The sequence below is a fragment of the Betta splendens genome, chromosome 1 (assembly GCF_900634795.4).
Source record: "Betta splendens chromosome 1, fBetSpl5.4, whole genome shotgun sequence".
NCBI lineage: Eukaryota > Metazoa > Chordata > Actinopteri > Anabantiformes > Osphronemidae > Betta > Betta splendens.
The window spans coordinates 9628911-9649903 of NC_040881.3; the positions used below are offsets into that span (position 1 = coordinate 9628911).

A 20993-nucleotide genomic window follows, 5' to 3' on the forward strand; every position below is an offset into this window, starting at 1 on the left:
TTTGTGTTAGTGTGATGAGATGCAGGTACAGTATAAAAGCTGGCTGATACACACCTGATGGAGGGTTATGATCATAAACCAAAGTCATTCGGTTCTAATCACACTATAACACGCTGTTGAGTGAATGAGGAGGGCGGGTCCTGGATGATTGACTGTAAGGTCATCTAATTAAGACTGGGGTGGATTATAAACCATTGACATCTGCTTTATGTGAACTGGGCACAACAAACTTACAGTAGACCTCACATATAATATTTGCAACAGTTTTTATTTTGAAATTGACCAAGAGGGGAGATGTTGGGTTATAATAATAGCAAACATTTTGCTTTAAAATATTGATTATTACATTTGACTTTGGGGTAGATAAAGGAGCACAGTTCAAGAGCAGAAGGGATTAACATACATACAGTACGGGTAAGCATAGCACCGTTTCACACTGAATACTGGTGTTCTTATCTTGTGTATGTGTACAGTATTATACTAGAACTAGGACTCTTCAGAATCAAACAGTGGGAAGATGTGTGTCTCCACAAGGTGGGTGGGGGGGGGGGGGGGGGGGCTCACTGTCTGTCAATGGTGCCACGTTTCAAATATCCTACACCTCAACCTTCATTAGCTTTAGCCACTTGTTATGACCAGAGATCAGGAAACGACTGTTGCAAAACCACAAAACTTGTTTGTGATTGTGAAACATTCATGTTTTTGTTTTTCACAAAGCCAGGTAAAATTGCATTTCAGATTATATGGAAACATGATTCTCTCCCACACCCCTCGTTTTCCTTCATCACAAACCTTGTCAAAGGTTCAAACATTTATAACATCCATTCGTCTCTTATAATCACCTTTACATTCTTTGGGCTGGGTATCAGTGACACAAACTAGAAACATCTCAACATTAGGCTTTAGAGTGATGCCTAAACACAAACTAGTCTATAAAAGGATCTACATTTGCGATGTGTGGTGAAAATCTTGTTCAAGCAGTAAGACTCTCACTATAAAATCTATTTCCTGTTTTGGTAGACTAACTCATTCACCCCCGATGAATTGCACACACTGCTATTAAATCTAAACGAATGAACAAACGTGATTATTGTTATTGTTGGAGACCAGTCTTATGTGCCGTAGTTGTTAAAACATGGAGCTGTCTGTCTGTATATGCTGTATAGCCTGATGGGTGACCAGTTCAAGTGCGGTTCATCGCTTTAAAACCAACCTTTTCTTTCACTCGTTTGGTTGCATATGAAAATATAATGGGTTACAGTGACAGTTATCATGCATACGAACTCTCTCACGTTCACACATACACAAGCATGTATTCAAGGTGAGCTGTCCCACAAGCGGGCCTGCACAATAGTTAGCCCAACCTGGGAGGAAGTTTCTTGAATATTACAATTATTTCTTTATACTGCAACGCAAGAACTGATTGGCCATCGCCAGGGGAAACCAATACTGACCCCCAAGTGATAGAAGAAGTAGGATCAAGAAGAGGAGACACTAGAGACACACACACACACACACGCACGCACAGTCTTTACTACACACCACATTCTGAATGCTCCTTTGTCAACCATTACACATCCTCCAATCCAAGGCTTTTCTGTTGATATGGCTTAAAACTGAGTCCATGTCCAAACAAATGGACTGTGGACCTAGTCCTGGTTTTAACTGCTGTCTGAGAACTGAGAGATGAGTGACATAAACTGCATGAGGGTTTCTGAGGCCTAGGAAGAAAAGGAAGGATGACACACAGATGATGCGGAAGACCATGGGATTGCATGATGCTGTCTGAATTTTACTGAAAAGACTTTCTCTATAGTTCCTTATAGTTTCTACTTTATTGCAATAACCCCCCCCCCTATAAAAATAATATATTCGCATTATATAGGTACATAGCTATTTCTTTTTTCTGCTACTTCTGTTTATTTTAGAAAACAAGAAATAAACATCTGCATTAAATTTGTTATTGTTTTAATATCCTAATTTCTTCCTCTGGTCTTAGCAGCATCTCTGTCTAATCCTTCCTGGTCTGGGTCCAGACTGAGGCAGAAGCTAAACTTTCCACATTCCTGAGAATACTAGTACCATCCAGCAAAATCCTTACTAAGTCAATTATTGTAAGACACAACAACACACACACGCACGCACGCGCACACACACAGCCACTCCCGCCCACTCATACACAAGAGATTGTGTTCCCAAAATCACACACGAGCTCACAGAATCACACCACAGTTTACAAACAGGTCTCGACAGTGATTTACTGTACACAACCACATCAAGTGAGGATATACTGTTTTTAACGTATAGGGCTCTCTGTTAAAAAATAATCCCTACTATATACACACACATTTACTTTACTAGGGGTAATATCTTGTTGGAAAATATATATGCCTTTCAATAGTCTGCTTGAAATAATAATAAAAAAACATAACTGACTATGTTATTGGCACTTGGAATCACTAAACCCGTTATTTGTATAGTAATCATCCTACTAATTCAGTTAAACTGTAATCTATTTTTTGCCAAACATAATTTGTAATTACAAAGGTAAAAAGAGCCATTTTGTCTTAGAGACAGTGTTTAAAACACAGACTTCCACAATAAAACCCAACCCAAGCCCAACCTTTTTATAAACAAACTGACAGTACTTTAAAGCCTTATTCTGGACTTTCTTTAGCGAAGGAGAGAAGGGGGTCTGAGGGAGCACGTCCATCTTTGACCAGGAAACACTTGAACAAAGTAAAAATTCAATTTTTAAAAGCGACTAATAAAAGCTTACACAGTTATTCTTTCCATGCAATCATATAAAATACTACATTTCTGTTTCCTGTTAGGCTATATTGGATATTTACAAGTTTTTATATGATACAGCAAATCTGTACAAGGTCAGTCCACTTTGACACACCTTCAACAAGAGTCCATCGTTACCTGGCGATGAGGCATTATTTTTGGGAGGTTTAAGCAGACTCAAGATCCCTCACAGCTCTGTTGAGGGAAAAGGGGATTTTAATCCATCCTGTTGCCATGGTGACAATCCTCGATGAGTTCTAGGAGGACTCTCTCTCCCTTCCTTTCCATTACTATGATTCATTTTAGATGGTGAAAGGGAGGGCAGCAAATTTTAGGCAGAGGAAGTTGGTGACAGCCACGTGACAATAAGAACCGTATGCAGCAATCCTTTAAGAACTGCAGTACTCCCCGTTTACCACGTGGTTACTCCCCAGTAACCACGTTGTTCTCGTGACTTCACTGTGGTTGGCTGCTCACACTGTCAGTCCTGTGCATTGATGGCGCTTTCTGCTGTTTTTGGGGCTGTGGTTTGAGCTGCTGTTGGTGCCTCTGGTGGTGAGATTGTTGCTGCTGTTGTCTTTGCTGCTGCTGTTGCTGTTGTTGTTGCTGCTGTTGCTGCCTTTGCTGCTGCTGTTGCTGCTGTTGTTGTTGTTGTTGTTGTTGCTGCTGTGCTTGCTGTTGGTGTGTTGCCTGGGTGAATGTGCCCTGTTGTTGGAGTGGGAAAGCTGCCTGCAGAATCAGCTGAGTAGACTGGTTACTATGGAGAAGACGAGTGCCCTGACACATAAAAGTGCAAGCATTTTAGAAACACACTTTTCATACATTCAGTTTAACACTCTTTTTACACAGTATTTAAAGATGTGTATGAACATTAACTACTTCTTTCAGTAGATATTACTATTTAATAACATTGTTGCACATTGTTTTGCATTTTTGCAAGAAAAATCCATACTGAAAATAACTTAATTATATCTGCTGCCCTCTATTGATACCTGTAAGAACTGCTGTTGTTGCTGCTGCCCCTGCTGGCCACTCTGTGCCACTACAGCTGTCTGGCTTTGACCATCGGGCTGACCTTGGGATGGTTGTGCCGGTTGCAGAGTTAGGGTCTGGGTCTGCCCTCCCTGCTAAAGTGAACCAGGAGTTAAGAGAAACTTTACATGGACATAGTTGTTAAAGAAAAAGCAATGTTTTGTTTGGACACCTTAGCTTTATAACTTTATCAATATCTGTATTTCTGAATTGTTTTCTGACTAAAATAATTTTATGTCTGAATTTCTTTTTATTTAAAAATAAATGTTTAGTATTAGAAATATTTGATATAATGTTATTGTCATAATAAATATAAAAATAAAATGTTTTATAAACAAAGAGTTTAGAGAGAAGCAAACAAGCCAATTTCAACAACTAATACGATAATACTAAAATGCAACTCCACCCAGGGTCTTATAATCTCTCGCTGCGTTGCCTTCCACACGATCAGCAGTGCTCATTCCTAATATTGTGCAGCTACATGTTTATAGGATCCTCTGTGATGGTGGTTTTGTGTCTTACCTGCTGACCACCAAAGGGGTTGTACGCGGTGACCACCTGGCCCATAAACATGGAGGTCGGTACCATGACTGCGCCACATGCCATGGGTGCTGTAACAAGCTTTGTCACCAGCTGCTGCCCTGCTGGAAAGCTGGACAAAAAAAGTAGTGTTTGATTTAAACCAAGTGAAAGATGCATCACCTTCCACATGCAGTATGTATATTATTATATAGCATGTACAGTAAGTGTATTTACAGTGTTAATGCAGTAAATGTTAAAAGGCTTTAACATAAGCTAAAGGAACACAGTGTTTGAAATTAATGCACTAATGGAACCAGATCCACTGACTTTACTTTAATAAGCAGCATTACCGTATCTGACGGTCCTGTGTAAAGGTGGCCACAGCTGTGCCTTGCTGGGTGTTGTTTTGCGGTAAGCTGGTGCTGATTTGCAGCACATTGGGTTGCCCTGGCTGGGAAATCATCATGGTGTTGTACAATGGGGCAGACACAGAGCCCTGGGTCTGGGGCTGAGCCTGGGGAGGTTGCTGGCGCTGCTGCTGTGGAGTGACAATGGCGTAAAGGAGATTATTTTCACCATTATTGCTATTTTTGTAAATAGATTATAAGACAGCTAATATACGATATATGTTGTTATTCAGAACTGAAACAAGATATTTAGCTTAAGATGTGTCTGGTTTTGATGGCAAAATGTGTGGCATCTGAAAATGTTTTACTACTGTGAGTATTTTCCAAAATATCCTTTTCCCCCAAGGCTGTAACACTAAACAGTCCTTTGAGTATCCTCATAAGTGACCTAGTAGTGTTGAATGTTTATGTTATGTTCAGGACCCTGAACATAAAGTAGAAATCTATATTTTAACTATTCTATTTAAAATTAATCTTGAACCTGACATATAAACAATCCTCTGTGGTAAAAACAATTACCATTGTGTCTTCAAACCCACAGCTCATTTAAAATGAAAGTTCGATTTTTTTCTTTTTAATCTAACTTTGACCAAAGTAAAAGCACATCTATAAAAGCTCTTTCGTGTACGTGTGTGTCCACCTGTGTGAGGGCGTTGGTCTGCTGCTGTAGGCTCTGCTGGGGAGGGGGAGCTTGTTGCTGGATGGTAAGTTGCTGAGTTCCTGAATGAACGGGGTTGATAGTTGTTTGCTGGACCTGACTAGTCAAAGCAGGAGTTTGCTGGACCGGTGCTACTTGAGGGAGCTGTACGTTCATGGCTCCACCCCCCTGCTGTAGCAACATCTGTCAGAATGGTAACTCAGTCAGTAATCGGAGTGTGTAGATTTACACTGCATCAAGTCATTTTAATCCATTCAGCCTAAATACACAATTAATGTAATAAAAATACGTTGTTATTAAGGAAAAACATGCAGTTAGTGAACCTCTGTCTTTTGCTACACTTTACTCTGAATTTAAAACAAATGTATACATAATGCACGATTCTAGTCTTGATCTAGGTCAGGCAAATCAGGTACAACATAACAGAGAAAGAAAAGAAGACAGAACAGAAAAGAGGGCCACATGCCTGGTGTCTATATTAGTAATTTTTAACATTATTATTTGTTATTTAAATAAACATATCCTTTCAGTTATTTTCAGACTTAACACAGCCACACAGTTCACACAATACTTTCCATTAACTATTGTGTTCAAACATAGCATAATAAACTATGAACTGCACTATTAGATAAATGTCATATAAGACAAAAAATCAGGTTTTTCCACCAACTAATATTGAATAGCTTAACCAGGTGGGTTCAGTCAATCAGTAGCTAACTGACACCCCTGACCAAGGTAATCAGCTGGAAAACTAACAGGAGAGTGGTCCTGGAGGACTGGAGCTGGACACCCTTGTAATAAACCATAGACTACCTGTAATACTGAAGTAAACCTACCCAGCAGGCATTTCAACATTGAATCATAGTTGAATCAAAGTCATATTATGGTTGAATGACAATTGGATTATGTGTTGAAAGGTGAATCAACATTAATGGGGCAACGTTGATTCAAAGTTGATCAAGCATTGATCAAATGATCAAATGTTATTTCAATGTTGCATTAACGTCACAACAATAATTGACATTATTTCAACCATATTTTAACGTTGAAGGTCGGTTGTGTGCCTGCTGGGTAAATTAAACCATTTCAACAACATTCCAGCTGCTGCTGCTGCTAAAGCTTATACATGAATTACATCATACCTGTATGCCCTGGCCCTGGACTCTCTGCAACTGCTCCTGGATATGTCTTAGCTCCTCCTGCTGTCGTTGAATGTTGGCCTGGATCATTCTGGTCCTCTGCTCCAGCTGCTCCTTTAAATGCTGCATGGCATTCACCTGCGCTGAGAACTCCATCACCGGCTGTAAGTGGAAATAAAGACAGTAGGTCACTTATTCACCAAAGTAACTGTAGTTTTACACAAGTACATTTTGAAACATCATAAACTCCACAGTAAGACCCTGGCTAATGATGACTTTTATGGTTGATCGTGCAACCATGATCAGAATTGTTTGAGCTCACCCATGTGTAGTGGCTCATCATCCTACTCACCTGTACATTTGCCTGTAGCTGCTGTTGTTGCTGTTGTTGCTGTTGTTGTTGCTGCTGCTGCTGTTGCTGCTGCTGTTGTTGTTGCTGCTGCTGTTGCTGCTGCTGTTGTTGTTGCTGCTGCTGTTGTTGCTGCTGTTGTTGCTGTTGTTGTTGCTGCTGTTGCTGTTGCTGTTGTTGTTGCTGCTGCTGTTGCTGTTGTTGTTGCTGCTGCTGTTGCTGTTGTTGTTGCTGCTGTTGCTGCTGCTGCTGAGTGATCATGCCTGGAGTCACACTCTGGCCTGTTGTCTGAGAACTCATTGACTGCAAATGTACATATGATTAAGAATTTTAGGATAGCCAAAGTTCAGCAATCCTCTCATGAATTAATTTCTATATATAATTGCATTATTTCTGTCATCTTCTTACCTGACTGCTGATCGAAGACCGACGTTGTGGCGTCATCTCCATTGTGGAAGCAAGCGACTGCCGTGGAGGCGTGGCTGTGTCCATATGTAGCTTGGAGGCTGTTGCTGTAGAGAGAACTGATGAGCAACACTCCTGCTATCCTCTTATTGTGGTGGTTTGTCATCTCATGAATCTCCTAAACTGAAGTGTCATTGACTCTGACAAATGTATGCAGATGCAAATGTGTGTACTTACAAGTGCAAGTGTTGTCAGAGACATGCGATGAGGACTTGCGGGAACTCCGTGAGGAGGTGGAGGGTGTGCGGCTGTGGTCAAATCGCTCCAGAGCCTCTTTGAGGCTGGATGTATTCAACTGTGACTCTGACTCAGAGTCCTGACTCTGAGCAGATAAAAAAAAACATGTGATGGTCAATATACAGCTGAAGCTGAAATTTTTATTTTGAATATGCTTTAACCTGAAACAATTTCTCAGCTTTCAGCTTTAATGATAATAGCCTGAAGCTAAGGATGGAGATGAGTATAGACCATTGAGAGGTAACTGCTCACCTTATCCACAGTGACCTCTGGGTTAGACTCTTCAATACCCAGCTCTCTGCGCTGTTCTGCCCTCACTTCTGCATAGCTACATTTTAGACAGACAAGTCGATTAACAACTGCCACGAGACCTTACTCGCGTGATATACTGTAGTAAGTAGATCGTAGATGCAATAAGACTTCTTCACGCCTTCCAGACCATCAGTAAAAACATGGAGAAGTAAAAATGAATCAGCATTCAGCTGCTGTACCTGACTACTGTGTGTGTGCAGACAATAAACTCAGGTCGAGAGTTCCACTGGTGATAAGTGATGTAGTAGTGTGTCTGTAGCCAGATCCACTGTTGACCTTTAGTCAGGAAACGGTAGTAGCACGACTTCCCTTTGCCGTATTGCATTACTAAATAGAAGCATAAGATAAGAACAGTAAGAACCAGCATGGCTTCAACAATGATGATGAGGGGGGGCTTGTGGTAAATTCATTTACATTTTACAAGTAAATATGAGCACTTACAGTGTTCGTGACATCTGGCTAGTGTCTCCAGGTCATCCACATGGTAATAGTCGTACCCTGATGTTCCAAGAACCTCGAAAGGCAGGTAGCCTATGATTGGTGGAGCTCTAAAAAGAGGAAATAGTATCGTCCTCTGATGACACTTGATACAAATAAACTTCACAGTAGAGCACATTGGCAGCGTGAAGAGCACGGGTCTTGTTTTTGTATGTTACTGTATATGCACCTGTGGTCTAAGAAGAGAAACTTCCATTCTAAGCTGTGCCTGGATGTGAATTCTTCATTGGGCTCTTCCACTGTACACATCTCCTACAAGAAGAAAAAGAAAATAAACAAGGTTTTAAAGAGACATAGAGAGACAAACATTTCAAAATGAATAATGGCTCAGTGTGGTTTTGTCTGCACCTTGATAAACTGAGGTTTGGCCAACCGCACTGTGGCTACAAAGCACACATGGTCATCAAACGCAGGCTGTAGTGATCGCTGTAACACACCTGCCAGCCCATTCCTCGTCACATTGGGAACTAGACAAAAAAAAGCACACACTCAAGACATATATAAAGTGGTTCTGTGGAGCTCTGTACCACAGCATGAAAGCAAACCGAAAAACAAATCTTCCAGATACATCAAAATCATTCAGCCAAAAGTTTTTTGTAGCATTATTTCAAATCTATGTAGTATTAGCAAATGTATTATGCATGCATATTTTATATGTATAATAGAATTTATAAAAAATAATTTATTAAAACATTTTAGAGACTGTCACAGACTTGAACGTCATTTAGCTTCTCATCTCGTATACAATATTGTTTAATTAAACTGTATAAAATCTTACCATTGTTGACTGACTTAAAGTTGCCAATGAACTTAACATATTCATAGATGGGGTCTTCTTTTGGATCAATGGCCCCTCGTAAAATATGGCAACAGAATTCCATGTGATTCTTAGCTGGAGACAAATAAAGTTGCGTTATTGTGAAATACCAATGATGTGAAACTGTAAGACGACAACCCAAATGACTGACAGTGATTGAGTGAGAAAAGTGCCACTAGATCAAAAGACTGGAGAATAATAGTGTGGAGCCTTTTAAGTATTGCTGCAGGAGGAATTAACTATGGGTCTTTGTGTAGCAATTCTAGTCTAAAAAGATGGCTCAGAGCCAGGAATATTCAAATTTCACCAAATTGTCTCTCCTAAATAAAAGACACAATATACACATACAAAATCAAACAACACAAACTGTAAACTACATTACTCACATAATGTGCAAGTTAAATACAATACATCACAGCACAATAAATAATATTGGAAGAAGTAGGACATATATTATAAATTGACTGGGTGTTACTGACTTTTCAGATAATCAGAGCTAAGGCTCTCTGCATCGCTGGGGTGTGTAGACAGAGCTTTGTACACTTCGGAGTGTTCACCGACAGGCAGGAAGTTTAACAGGTTCTGATCCACCAAGTCCGCCTGGAGAATGCACAAACACACATGAGAACAAGCTCCAAGTCATTGTGACATATTTACTTTTACCTATACACACAAAAGTTAAAGCTTGTTCTATAATACTGTGGATGACTAATAAACTAGGCAGAAGAAAGAGCCTTTGTTGCTCACCGGGAGGTGTTCTAGTAACGAGGTGACACTTTCAGAGACATAGAGGATGTTCCCATCAGTCATTATTGCAATAAAGAACCCATCCAGAGCCTAATGAGGGGACAGGAAGAGGAGAACAGGGTGAATGTTTCTCTGCAGCGGCAGAATAGGTAAGAAGGCTGTTTTGACGTATGTGATGCATAAAAGAAAAATAAAGCTTTAAAACTGTTATTAAAAATTTCTATTCAGCGAATCAAGAATATCAACATGTGGTCAACTACTGTAAAAGACAAGATGACAATATAAAATGTACTATTTCTGACCTCTAGCATGAGCTGGGTGAACTCTTCGTTGCTAAGAAACGGAGGCTTCCAGTCCTGCCTGATCTCACTTGACTCCGACTGAGCTGCGATCTCTGATGAAGGACAGAAAAAGCAACACAAGCTTGAATAAATGTCTTTAAGGACACAAAAGCAAAAATCAAAAACTACCCCACCCCCTCAACAAAAACAACTATGGAAGTAAACTATTACTCATTTAAGCAGGTAGTGAGAATTCTTAAAACAACACCTGCACAGTTGTGAAGCAATGGGAATACCTGACAATTGATTGATCAGGTATAAAAATAAAGCAGAATCTGAACTTTTAGGATATAGGCATTTTTTAAAATAACAACAACAACTGTCTGCTGCTGCCCATATTTGTTTTTCAAGCAAGGCATCATTCATCTTTATGGTCCCTGCGAGTGGTTCAACATAAACACAGGAAGTTAGGCGAAGCTAGTAGAAAGCTCTGACCTTTGTGTTTTCGCAGGAAGTCAATGCTTTTCTGTAGGATGGTGGACTTGTCCATCTTCCTGGTGTTGCCAGGCAACATTGTGCCAAGTTCCTTGATGAGGACATTGAACTGGTCTCTCCGTTTCTTCTCTGACTTGTTACGGGACACACTACAAACAATAAAATATTTTAAACCTTCGGCATCCAAGATGTGGTCTCTATGCAATACATTTGACACTATATGTTCTCAACAGGACCTAAATATTAATACTCATATAAGTATAGATGTGGTGAAAAGGTATTCCTTTTATTCCAATGGGGGTTGACCAAAACGATCTTGGGTAGTATTAAAGAATGGTCAACCCCCATGGAAAATCTGTGAAGTTTCCTCTAAATATAATGCAATGTTTTACCGTTTTGCTTTGTCCTTTTCATCTTCTTCCATCAACCCATCAAAGATGCTACAATCATCCCTAAATGAAAAGAGAAATACATTTACAGTACAGATTGATTGGAGACTTTCCCAACTCACGTTTACTGTTTTGCGCCTGCATGTTTACTGCTTGAAAGCAGATATGCATTGTTAATAATAGCTAATGACGGATGTTGGCTAATGAGCGGATTTCTGCATGCCAGGAGCAGAATTATTTTTAGGTCACACAAAAAAAAAAAACAGAAGGAGATAGTCAGAAGGGGAAAGAGAGAAGGGATACTTTCTAGTGTGTTGCCTCCAATTAAATTATAATATGTCAATTTTAATTCAAACAAGTAATTTTTTTATTGGTATATCATGTTGCACATTATATTTCATTAGAGTTAGACAGGGACGAACAGGTTATAAAGTCTAATACACCACCATTTTTAACTTTTACCTAAAATGCTCCATTTGAAATTGGAAGATTCCAGCTAAATTTATGTCTCCATGCAAAAAACTTGAAGCATATTTTATAAAAAGTTTGAATTTATTCTAGAACTACTGTTTGTTATTATTATTATTATTATTATTATTATTATTATTATTATTATTATTATTATTATTATTATTATTATTATTATTATTATACATACCCTATGCTTGATGTCATGATGGCTGCTGATCAGGGCTGTGGCTGCAGTGAATTACTCTTTAGGCGTGAGGTAGGCATTTGGAAGACCACCTGGTGAGACAGAAAAACAGATACAGATATCGTACTTTCAAATATCAATACAATATGTATTAAACTATATATGTCAGATTCTAATTCATATGATTCAAAGGAACCAACAAAGGTGAAAATGTGGTTCTGTCGTACCTACTGAATAAGCCAACTCAAACATGACTTAATTACATAAAATCAGGATATGGCCAAACATTTGCATCCTGTTTAATTGCACACGTCAACAAAACTCACATTAGGCATAATATGAGAGCAGGCAGAGTCTACAGAGGTACGTAAACTTGATCCAGATCAAGTATTCATGTAAAGTATTCCTTCATGCAATTTTTTTAACTTGACAGAGATCCTATTTGTGCTTAATAAAACATTATAACTTGTACACAGCATGTATTAGAGCAACAAACATATGATGACAACATAATTAGATGACTCAGTTAAAAGGAATGATCAGCATCTCAGACACTTTCAATACAGCAGGAACAACTACTACAGTCCTCAATCTGAACCAGGAACCATAACACTGACCACAGAGAAATGCCAGAGTTGTAACAGCATCTGTGGTGAAAGGGCCACATTTTTTCTCAGCTGTCAAATCTCAGTCATTTCGGTAAGAGTAAGTTTAAAACGCCTGGATTAAAATAAAAAACAAACTATCACGTAAGTAGCATAGTTGTAATCAAATATTTCCTTGTTGCCAGCCTACGACTTGGCGTTACTGTTGCTGATTTAAGAGACATGCTACTCAACCGACTGGCAATTTAAGTTATTAAAAGGAAATATTTTTTTTTATTATTTGGTAATTTTAGATTTTGTTTCCTTGAATTTAGCTGCTTAGTATTTGGGAATTAAAACAAGGACATAAGAAGTGACAGCTTTGTTTGTGATCATCAGCAGTGTGATGTTCAGTCACTACTCACCCCACTGCAGCTTACGCACGTCGACAGTTAACGTCTTTCCTCAGTGGTCGCAGGAAGGGTTTGGGGTCAAGGCTGACTTTATGAACCAAATTGGCACTGAGGTCATTGGGGTCACTAGAGGGCACCAGACCACAGGAAAGTCAGTGGTCGGCTAAACCTGTTGTAGGAGAAATGGAGCATGGTCACAGTAGGTCAGTGGGTCATACTGGGCATCACTTTCAATAATTGTCTTTACTGCCAGTGTCACAAAGAATAAAATATTTTATTATGACAAGCAGAGGACCTGGAGAAAACAAACCTTCCCAACAGGCTACCAGAACTGCAACGGTTTTACTGATATACCAACTAGAGACAACTTTTTTAAGAAACACTATCGTAACTCATGATGTGTTAAACTGGAACTTGTTGTGGACAATATATAGATTGTTAGGTTTGAGCAGCACAGAAAGCCTGGAATAAATCAGTTACTATGCTTATACAGTATTAGTACTACTTCAAAGACTAGTCGAGCATAGTGACCCAGTTTTCTGCAAACTTAAACTGAATATATTTAACTCACTCTCTGGAATGTTTGTGTTTGTCTTTGTAGTCCCAACTAACTGGTTGAGATCCTATCCTTCTGGCCACAAATCTTCACATGTCCTGAAAGTCAAGACATTACCTGAAACACAAATAAACCCAGATGAACGAACACAAATATTACCCATCGTGGGCTTTCACTGTTTCCAACCCATGCACATTTTTCTAGAGCTTAACAAATAATGTAAGTAGTAAGTACGTTTGCTCCTCCAAGTTCTGAGCAGGTCAATGTGCAAAAAACTGTTTGGCTGAAAATATCCTCACTTTCTCCGGGGTCAATAACCCTTCTACAGCTTTTTATTAACATGTTTTGATCTTTCTTATCACACAAGACAGGCAAAAAATGCAAATCCTCACATCTGGGAAGCTGTACCCAGGGATCTTATTAAGTATCACCATAACCTGATTATTTAGGTTTTTGATTAATCATTAATATGCATGTCCAACAATAGACTTAGAGTTACATCCTCATATGTCTTGTTTTGTCCCAGAGAAATAATGTTTGTCATTGACAACAGCAATGGAAGTTTCTCACACGTGTAGCCACAGAATAAACCACAATTTTCTGCAATTAAAATACCTAAAGAAGTTACACGCTATGCAAGTGTTGCTTCATTCGCTGTTAATCCGCTAACAGAGAAAATATATCATCAATGACATATTTTGGCGACATGAGTGAAAGTACTGTTCCCAAACTTGCTGAGCAGTCCCGGTGCTACAGGGGTTTCGGACCCCATCGTGGTCCCGGGTCGCAGCTTTGAGAACCTACAGTCATTTATTCCCGATGACCAATAAACGATGCCTCCACTGTACAGCGCTGCCAACGATGACACACGGGTGTTAACACTGTCGTTATGTGCTGTCATCGCAGAGCTGCGGACTAAAACAACTATGAACGTGAAAATATGTTCGCCACAGGTGCTCGTTATACAACCGAAATAGGGGAACCCGTAGCGTTAACAGTGCAGCTACAGTAGCTAGCAGGCTAAACTAAGCGTGCTACTGCAAACTGCTCATTTAACTCGGAGCTTTGACGCCGCTAATGTCCCCGTTTCCTCCGGCAACCGTCACAAACAATGAATGACACCGTCGAGGCAGGTAAAGTGTGTCACATTTGCAAAATAACCAGGAGAAATACCAGCGTCTCGGCTGGCGCCGAGCCTCAAGCTGTCACGCAACAACTGACATTGAAGGCATAATAATGTCCAAAATGTTATTTTTACCGTTGGTCCCGAAACACCGCGAGAGAAGCGAAGCCCAAACACCAGCGCCGAGCGAAACCCGACAAAAAACACTGGGACAGAAATGTCTAAACGCGGAGACGGGGGGACATTTTCGCGGCAGATGTATGTAACGACTCGCGCGCACACACAGTCGCTGAGCACAAACATGCGCACGCGCTCGCTCGCCCACGCGCACGAGCGCGCACACACATACACACACACTGGCTGCTCCGAATGTGGGTCACTGGGCCTTGCTCTCCCTCGAGCGTGCGGAAACGGTCCCGAAGCCTCCTCTGCAGTCCCACCGCTTCCGCACGGCGAAAAACACCGTTTACCGGCCGCGGCGGCCGCGCTTCGTCACCGTTCGCGAGCGCGGCTAGCTTTGGTACGGGTTTAAAACAGCCTTACCTGCGCTAATGCTCGACAGCAGCCTCCGTGTTGTGCTTACTTGAACGTTGCATCGAAGCGGTGGGGGCCAGGAGGACTCCGGGTGGAGGAAAAAAACAGGAGGCCTACTTCATATTACGACGTACAGTCATGCGCAATGAAGACAGTAGGGCGCACTATTTGTACAGTACAGTAGCGGCACGGAGGAGCTCGCGCTGCTCAGAGGGGAAATGACTCCGCGCGGTTCGGTGCCTTAACCAGGCACAAGCGTTTCGTCCGCTAGGAAGTAAACGACCAGGCTGCGCTGCTCGCGCTCGCGGTCAACACGCCGTTACTCCCGTCGTGCTCGCCGTGCTTGGACCGTGAGTGTGACTTTGGATGGACGGCGCTCATCGACCCGGGGTTTTCCTTTACAGCAGCATCAGAAACACACAGCTACATATAACAATCATAACCAAGGCAACATTAAAAAGGATTTAGTCCAAATAATGATGTGTATTTTATAATATATATATAATATAGTATAATATTATATAATCGTTATGAATGGTAAAATATGTTGTCAAGTCACTGTATATAGAAATAAAAAAATATGTTGCTGCCTTTAAAGATGGTTTGTTAATACCTGCATTAAACCATTAAAAATTCAAATGCTGCCTATATATAATTTCCACAGTGCGTGGGCCGGACCTGGACCTAGAGAATGAATGAGTTTTGGCCGCGTCATCCGTCGGTTACAAATGGGGCAATGATATCACGCGTCAAGTCACATAAAGGAATGATAAAGCAAAGTTAATTGTGAGGCAACGTACCGTGCGTGAACAACGGAAGGGTGTGTTTGTGGAGGCAGTTCACTATCATGCGGCTGTATATTAAGCTTGGCTTTGTATTAACTACAACATGAGTCACTGCCCTGTTCCAACATGTGAACACCGGAGCACAGGTCACTTCCCTCACAATCTGCTGGAGCTAAGTGCCTTCACCGTGATTGTTGTCACCTCTGTCCCCTCTTGTCAAAGCCGGCCCCACCTACCTCGGCCTTGTGAATACATTAGAGTAAATGTCATGTAAATCCAAGCGCCCAGGTCACATCAGCATACAAAACACCATAATATTGGTTGCACCTTGACATGTAATTCAATGTGAAATACAGGACACGTTAACATTATCGTTCTTCTAGTTTACTTAATATAATCCAGTGCCAGCCTCATTAGTCGGTTCCTCCTGTTTGGACTCATTATACTGCACCTTCTCAGAGTATCTCACTCTCCTTCCGCTCGGTGAACTGAATTGCCCCCTAGGGTTTTTTCTCTCCTTTCTCTCTAGTTTGTTTGAATTAGTTGCTGCCCGCGTTTCAGGATTAGCGCTTATTCTTTTATTTTCTCTCTTCACCTGTCTCGTTTTCCCGCATAGCTCTGAATCTCTGTCTACGCCTTTTTTTGTCTGCATTTCGCTTCACACAGTTTTGTATTTTCTCCAGTTCTGCAGTGTTACACACATCAGCACGAGAGGTGCCTTCACATGTTCTGTGACATTACAATCACCATAACTTTGTGATATCTCTTATTAATGTTCCTATTTCTCACCATTAATCATCACATTTCCTCTGATATTAATGGTCTAGTTTCATTTAACATATATTTTATTGATGCAGTGCTTCCATTAAACACACAGTAAGAGCACATGGGTTGCTGGAGCCTTTGCTCTTTTGCATTCCACCAGCAGAGGGATTCATTCTTTCATTGTTCTAATTGCCCTGAATATAGGAATGCATTACATGACAGACATACTGGGCTCAAAGATGGCACAATAAACCTCATGTGTTATTCATGAGATTCAACACTTGTATATTTGCTTTCTTCCTTACTTCCTGCCCATCCTCTCATTTTTTCCATCTCAGATGCAGAAAGCCTTTCAAGTGAATGGCCACAAAAAACATCAAGAACAACAACAATAAAGCACTTAACTGTGAACCGACTAAGCCACTCTTTCCTGGTAACAAATCAAATCAGTGCTCGGGTCTGGTTCGTCCTGGGACGGTTCTGCTCGCAGAGACGCAGGCCCACAGCGCGTGAGCTGGAACATATTGACAAATCCACTCCTCTGTTTGCCTCGCTCATCCGCACAGTGCGTCTGGCTAAATGTTCTGTATGTGGAGCCATGATCGCAAGTACAGCTTCCTTTATGTGCTTGTAAAATCCATCCGTTTAAGTGCTTCACCCCACTTGTACTTGAACCTGAGAGATTGAATTACTACAGGGTAATGGAAACCCTGCAGAGTGCTGTGGGACATCCTTTTCCCACACAACAACCGTTTAATCACAGACAAACATCGGGCACCGTGCCATAATATATATCAATGTCCATATGTGAGTGAGTGGACAAGAGACAGAAAAAAACCACAGAAACGCAGGACGAGACTGTGGCCGCGTGCGGCGACAAGCGCGTATTAGCGCGTGCGGTGCTGCTGCAGTGATTTGTGCACTTGAGTCAGACACACCTCACTCAAATAAGCACAGAATCAAAAAATGAAATCAATACTTTCTGAAAACAAAATCAGTCGATATCTGCATCATAATGGATTCTAATTGAAGCGATAAAAGGCTAAAATTATGACGAGATTGTCTTTTTACTGCTCCCATGCTAATAAATGCCTCCTTAGAGAGGTGGTGCACAGGCAGAACTTAAATGAAAGATGGACATGTTGAATCAGCACAGAGTGGAGTGTCCTCACTTTTATTGCTCAAGACTTGGAGTAACAAATATATATATGCATACATTATACAAACATTATTAGGGGATTGGTTAGACTGAATCTCCCAGAATGATAATATCCAGTGTTGAGCCTCCATGTGGGAGTGTTTGCACTTTGGGGGGGGGGGGGGGCTGTGTCTGTGTAAGAGTAGGACCTCATTTCACACACCACATAATTCCACACTGTCCGACCAGGGGAACCACCTACTTCACCACCACGGCCACTTCTTCACCGCCGTCCCATTCTATTTTTTTTCCTCACAGCCCATCGCATCTCTGTTGCTCCTCCGCCTCGATCGTTCACAAGCGTATGCTTCTTCTTTTTTTTTTCTTCCCTTCTTCATCTTTTCCCAGCGATGTCGTCTCTTCTGAGGGAGGAGATGCAGAGAGTTCTATTTCGACCCGCTAAAGAGAGACTCGTGGAGTTTATTGAGATTGAGGAGCCGTCGCAAGGAAGGCATTTTCTCTGTGTTTCAGGTAAACAACTTTATGGACAGTAAGAGCTGGGGGGGTGTATTTTAAGAAAAGAATACATTCTAAACACTTATTTATCTTTGTGATGTAAGTGATCAGCATCGGAAGGTGGTTCTTGTCAGGTTCTGCCCTGCAACTGGTTTCCTTTGTTCAATATTCCAATGTTGTCTCTTTTTTTGGCAGTTGCAAAAAACAAAGTGGTGCAGTTATGTATAGTGCGATGTCAGTTATCTCAGTCGTCCCTAAAGTCTGGAGGCAAAAATCCAAGCACCAAACGCTCCAACATACAGGACTGTTACAGGAGGACAGAGATCTGGTCCCTGGAAAACCTGACTCTTGTTGACGGACGCGACCCTGATGTGGTAATAAAATACATTTTTTTTCATTTATTCATGACAGGGTGCAATTAATCACCGTTTTACCAGGTAGATTAAATCTATTTTAGTTTACTATATATGTAAATTTACTGTTGTTGTTGTTTTTTTTTGTGAATTTTAATTCTATAAAAATACACATTTGCCTATATTTATCTATGTGAGTTTTTCATCATTCTTACACATTTCTAGAAGATTCAAGATCCCCACAATGTTTATGGGGAAGGATTGTATTAACACTGTTTTGTTTGTAGTAATTATTTATTAGAAAATAACCTTTAAGCTGTGCTCTTTTACATGACAAGTCATTGTACCTGCTCTGTTTCTACACAGTGGATGTGTTGGTAGAACCATTTAAACCTGTGTCTGCGTTTCCTCCGCTTCCAGGACGACCCGTGCTTCCTGCTGCACTTTGACAAGGTGCGCACGGTGACGGCCACCAGCTGCTCAGCCAAATACGCCATTGTGCGATCGCTGGTGGCTCTGAGTGACCAACACTGTCAGAAGTCACTGAACCTGCAGAACTTTGACTGGGCCTACATCAAGCCCACCTCGTTCTACTCCAACAGAGGAGACTGTGTCGTTCTGTCACAGATATGCTTCTACGCATTCAACCTGGTGTGTCTGTCCATGTGTCCCGTGCCCCTGGATGCATAAGGAAGTGGTGTTTGTTTGTGTGTGTGTACATGGAGGTGTGTGTACTGTATTTGTGTACGTGCTGGCCAGACAACTGTAGCAGGTTTGTTGTATATATAATGTGTAAGTGTGGATTTCATTGTTCAGCTTTAACGAGTAGTTATGCACCATGAAATGCTTTTCTATTGCTACTCACTGACTATAGCTTCATGGCAAGTGATTGAATCAGCTTGGAAATGTTTACGATCTTTTTGACAATTTATCAAAAATCTGTTCTGTGCTATTGTGAAAATGCGGAATTGAAATGAAGATCAAATAAAACCTAGTAGTGTAACGACTCGTTTGTGTCTGTTTGTCATCAGCTAGTTTAGCTAGAATATTGGATTCTCAGCTATCAATGCTACAGCCTGTGTTCTCCTTGTTACGATAAAAATTCAAAATAAACATCCAGCCCACTGAACTACAGGTTGGCAGATATTAAACCACCTAGAGTCCGGATGGATTTAAGATGAACACAGAATTTCACCTTCTCCTACTTTTATTCCTCAGTCTGTTTTTGCCTCAGCCTCTTCATCTCTGCCACCAGTTCCAGCTGCACCTGACTGCACTTTAATACTTCAAGACTGTCATTTCCATCTTCTACAACCATGTCAGTTATCAGAAATAAACGTGTTACTGGTTCATACCCAATCTGTGGAACAGACACTATGTTATCTGGGTTAGCAGTGACTAAAGCTTCACAGCGTTTATTTTGCAGAAGTGTGATTTGTTTAAAAGAAAATCTTCTGAACTTTAGTTGTGGAGCTGTTAAGACATTTACACAAAGGAGTGTTAATCAATCATGTATGTTTCTTTTAAAACACTTATAGATAATAAAACATTCATAATTTACTGAATGCTCATTTCAGTAAACATTCATGCTTATTTAATTAAGCACATTTTAGTTTTACATTTAATTAATGAATATTTTTATTTTTTATCTGTTAATCTGATCTGACCACTTTATCTGGTAACAACAACAATATAACATTATAAGCTGTAATCTAATGTTTACCCCCTAATTTACTTTAAACACGATGGCTTCTAGTACTAGTCCAGCACGCTCTCTCATTATGATCCCATGAAGCTGGAGTGTTTTAAGAGCAGGAGGGCATTTAATAATCACAAGATAACATCGGTGCTTCATGAATTGGACTTATTACTATTACTGTGTATTTTTAAAATATTAAAACACATTAATCTACATATAAATTTAAATATATAGTACACATTTACTAATGTAGTAAATATGTGTCTTTCATGGGTGATGATGTTTGACTACAGCAAACTAACCTCAGCATCCACAATGACATACAGCAATGACTCAATGGCTCTTCACAGACACAAACATAAATGTGCAATAACAACAAATGTGATATAGTCAGCTGCAGTTTATATTCTTTATTTGTTATTTTTGTAAATAAATTATAACATAATTAAAATTGTAAATAATTTTCGTTGTCACAAGAGGGAACAAAGATGGAGTCAGACCACATACAATTCCTTGGTTTTCGTATGCAAACTTGGCGATTAAAGCTGATTCTGATGATTTAACCTGTAGTTGCAATCTCTACCCATAGGTGGCGCCACAACCCCAAGTAGGAGGCCTTTAGTAGCCCGAAAACCTGCCAGACCATAAATAAATAAACAAACAAACTTGTGAATCTGTGTAAACTGCACGTCTACAATCTTTAAATTTTAAAAAACAGATTCACCTGTGCTTTT

The 20993-nt window shown here is 40.4% G+C and overlaps 2 protein-coding genes across 10 annotated transcripts; one reads left to right on the forward strand and one right to left on the reverse strand.

The window, feature by feature from the left end:
* Positions 1-249: 249 nt before the first annotated feature.
* clockb (clock circadian regulator b) lies at positions 250-15327 on the reverse strand. Of its 8 annotated transcripts, none has more exons than XM_029145749.3 (24): positions 15013-15327; positions 13362-13463; positions 12803-12959; positions 11797-11885; positions 11142-11201; positions 10750-10898; positions 10276-10367; positions 9974-10063; positions 9706-9826; positions 9188-9301; positions 8758-8876; positions 8579-8661; positions 8353-8459; positions 8091-8238; positions 7852-7927; positions 7540-7684; positions 7306-7421; positions 6901-7200; positions 6552-6710; positions 5392-5592; positions 4695-4879; positions 4345-4474; positions 3783-3917; positions 250-3567 (listed from the first exon to the last, which is right to left on the reverse strand). In XM_029145749.3, the coding sequence occupies exons 4-24, from the start codon at positions 11811-11813 to the stop codon at positions 3247-3249; spliced, it is 2868 nt and encodes a 955-aa protein (XP_029001582.1). In that variant the 5' UTR covers positions 11814-11885; positions 12803-12959; positions 13362-13463; positions 15013-15327; the 3' UTR covers positions 250-3246. The 8 variants fall into 8 exon arrangements, with proteins under 8 accessions (XP_029001582.1, XP_029001573.1, XP_040926434.1 ...); XM_029145740.3 differs by having other exon boundaries at positions 3783-3914; positions 4695-4882; positions 15013-15326; XM_041070500.2 differs by having other exon boundaries at positions 4695-4882; positions 12803-12916; positions 15013-15325.
* exoc1l (exocyst complex component 1 like) lies at positions 14207-19563 on the forward strand. Of its 2 annotated transcripts, none has more exons than XM_029145794.3 (4): positions 14207-14479; positions 18100-18222; positions 18403-18581; positions 18981-19563. In XM_029145794.3, exons 1-4 carry the CDS (start codon positions 14458-14460, stop codon positions 19248-19250), a joined length of 594 nt encoding a protein of 197 aa, XP_029001627.1. In that variant the 5' UTR covers positions 14207-14457; the 3' UTR covers positions 19251-19563. The 2 variants fall into 2 exon arrangements, with proteins under 2 accessions (XP_029001627.1, XP_029001635.1); XM_029145802.3 differs by lacking the exon at positions 14207-14479 and adding an exon at positions 14619-14727.
* The last annotated feature ends 1430 nt before the right edge of the window (positions 19564-20993 follow it).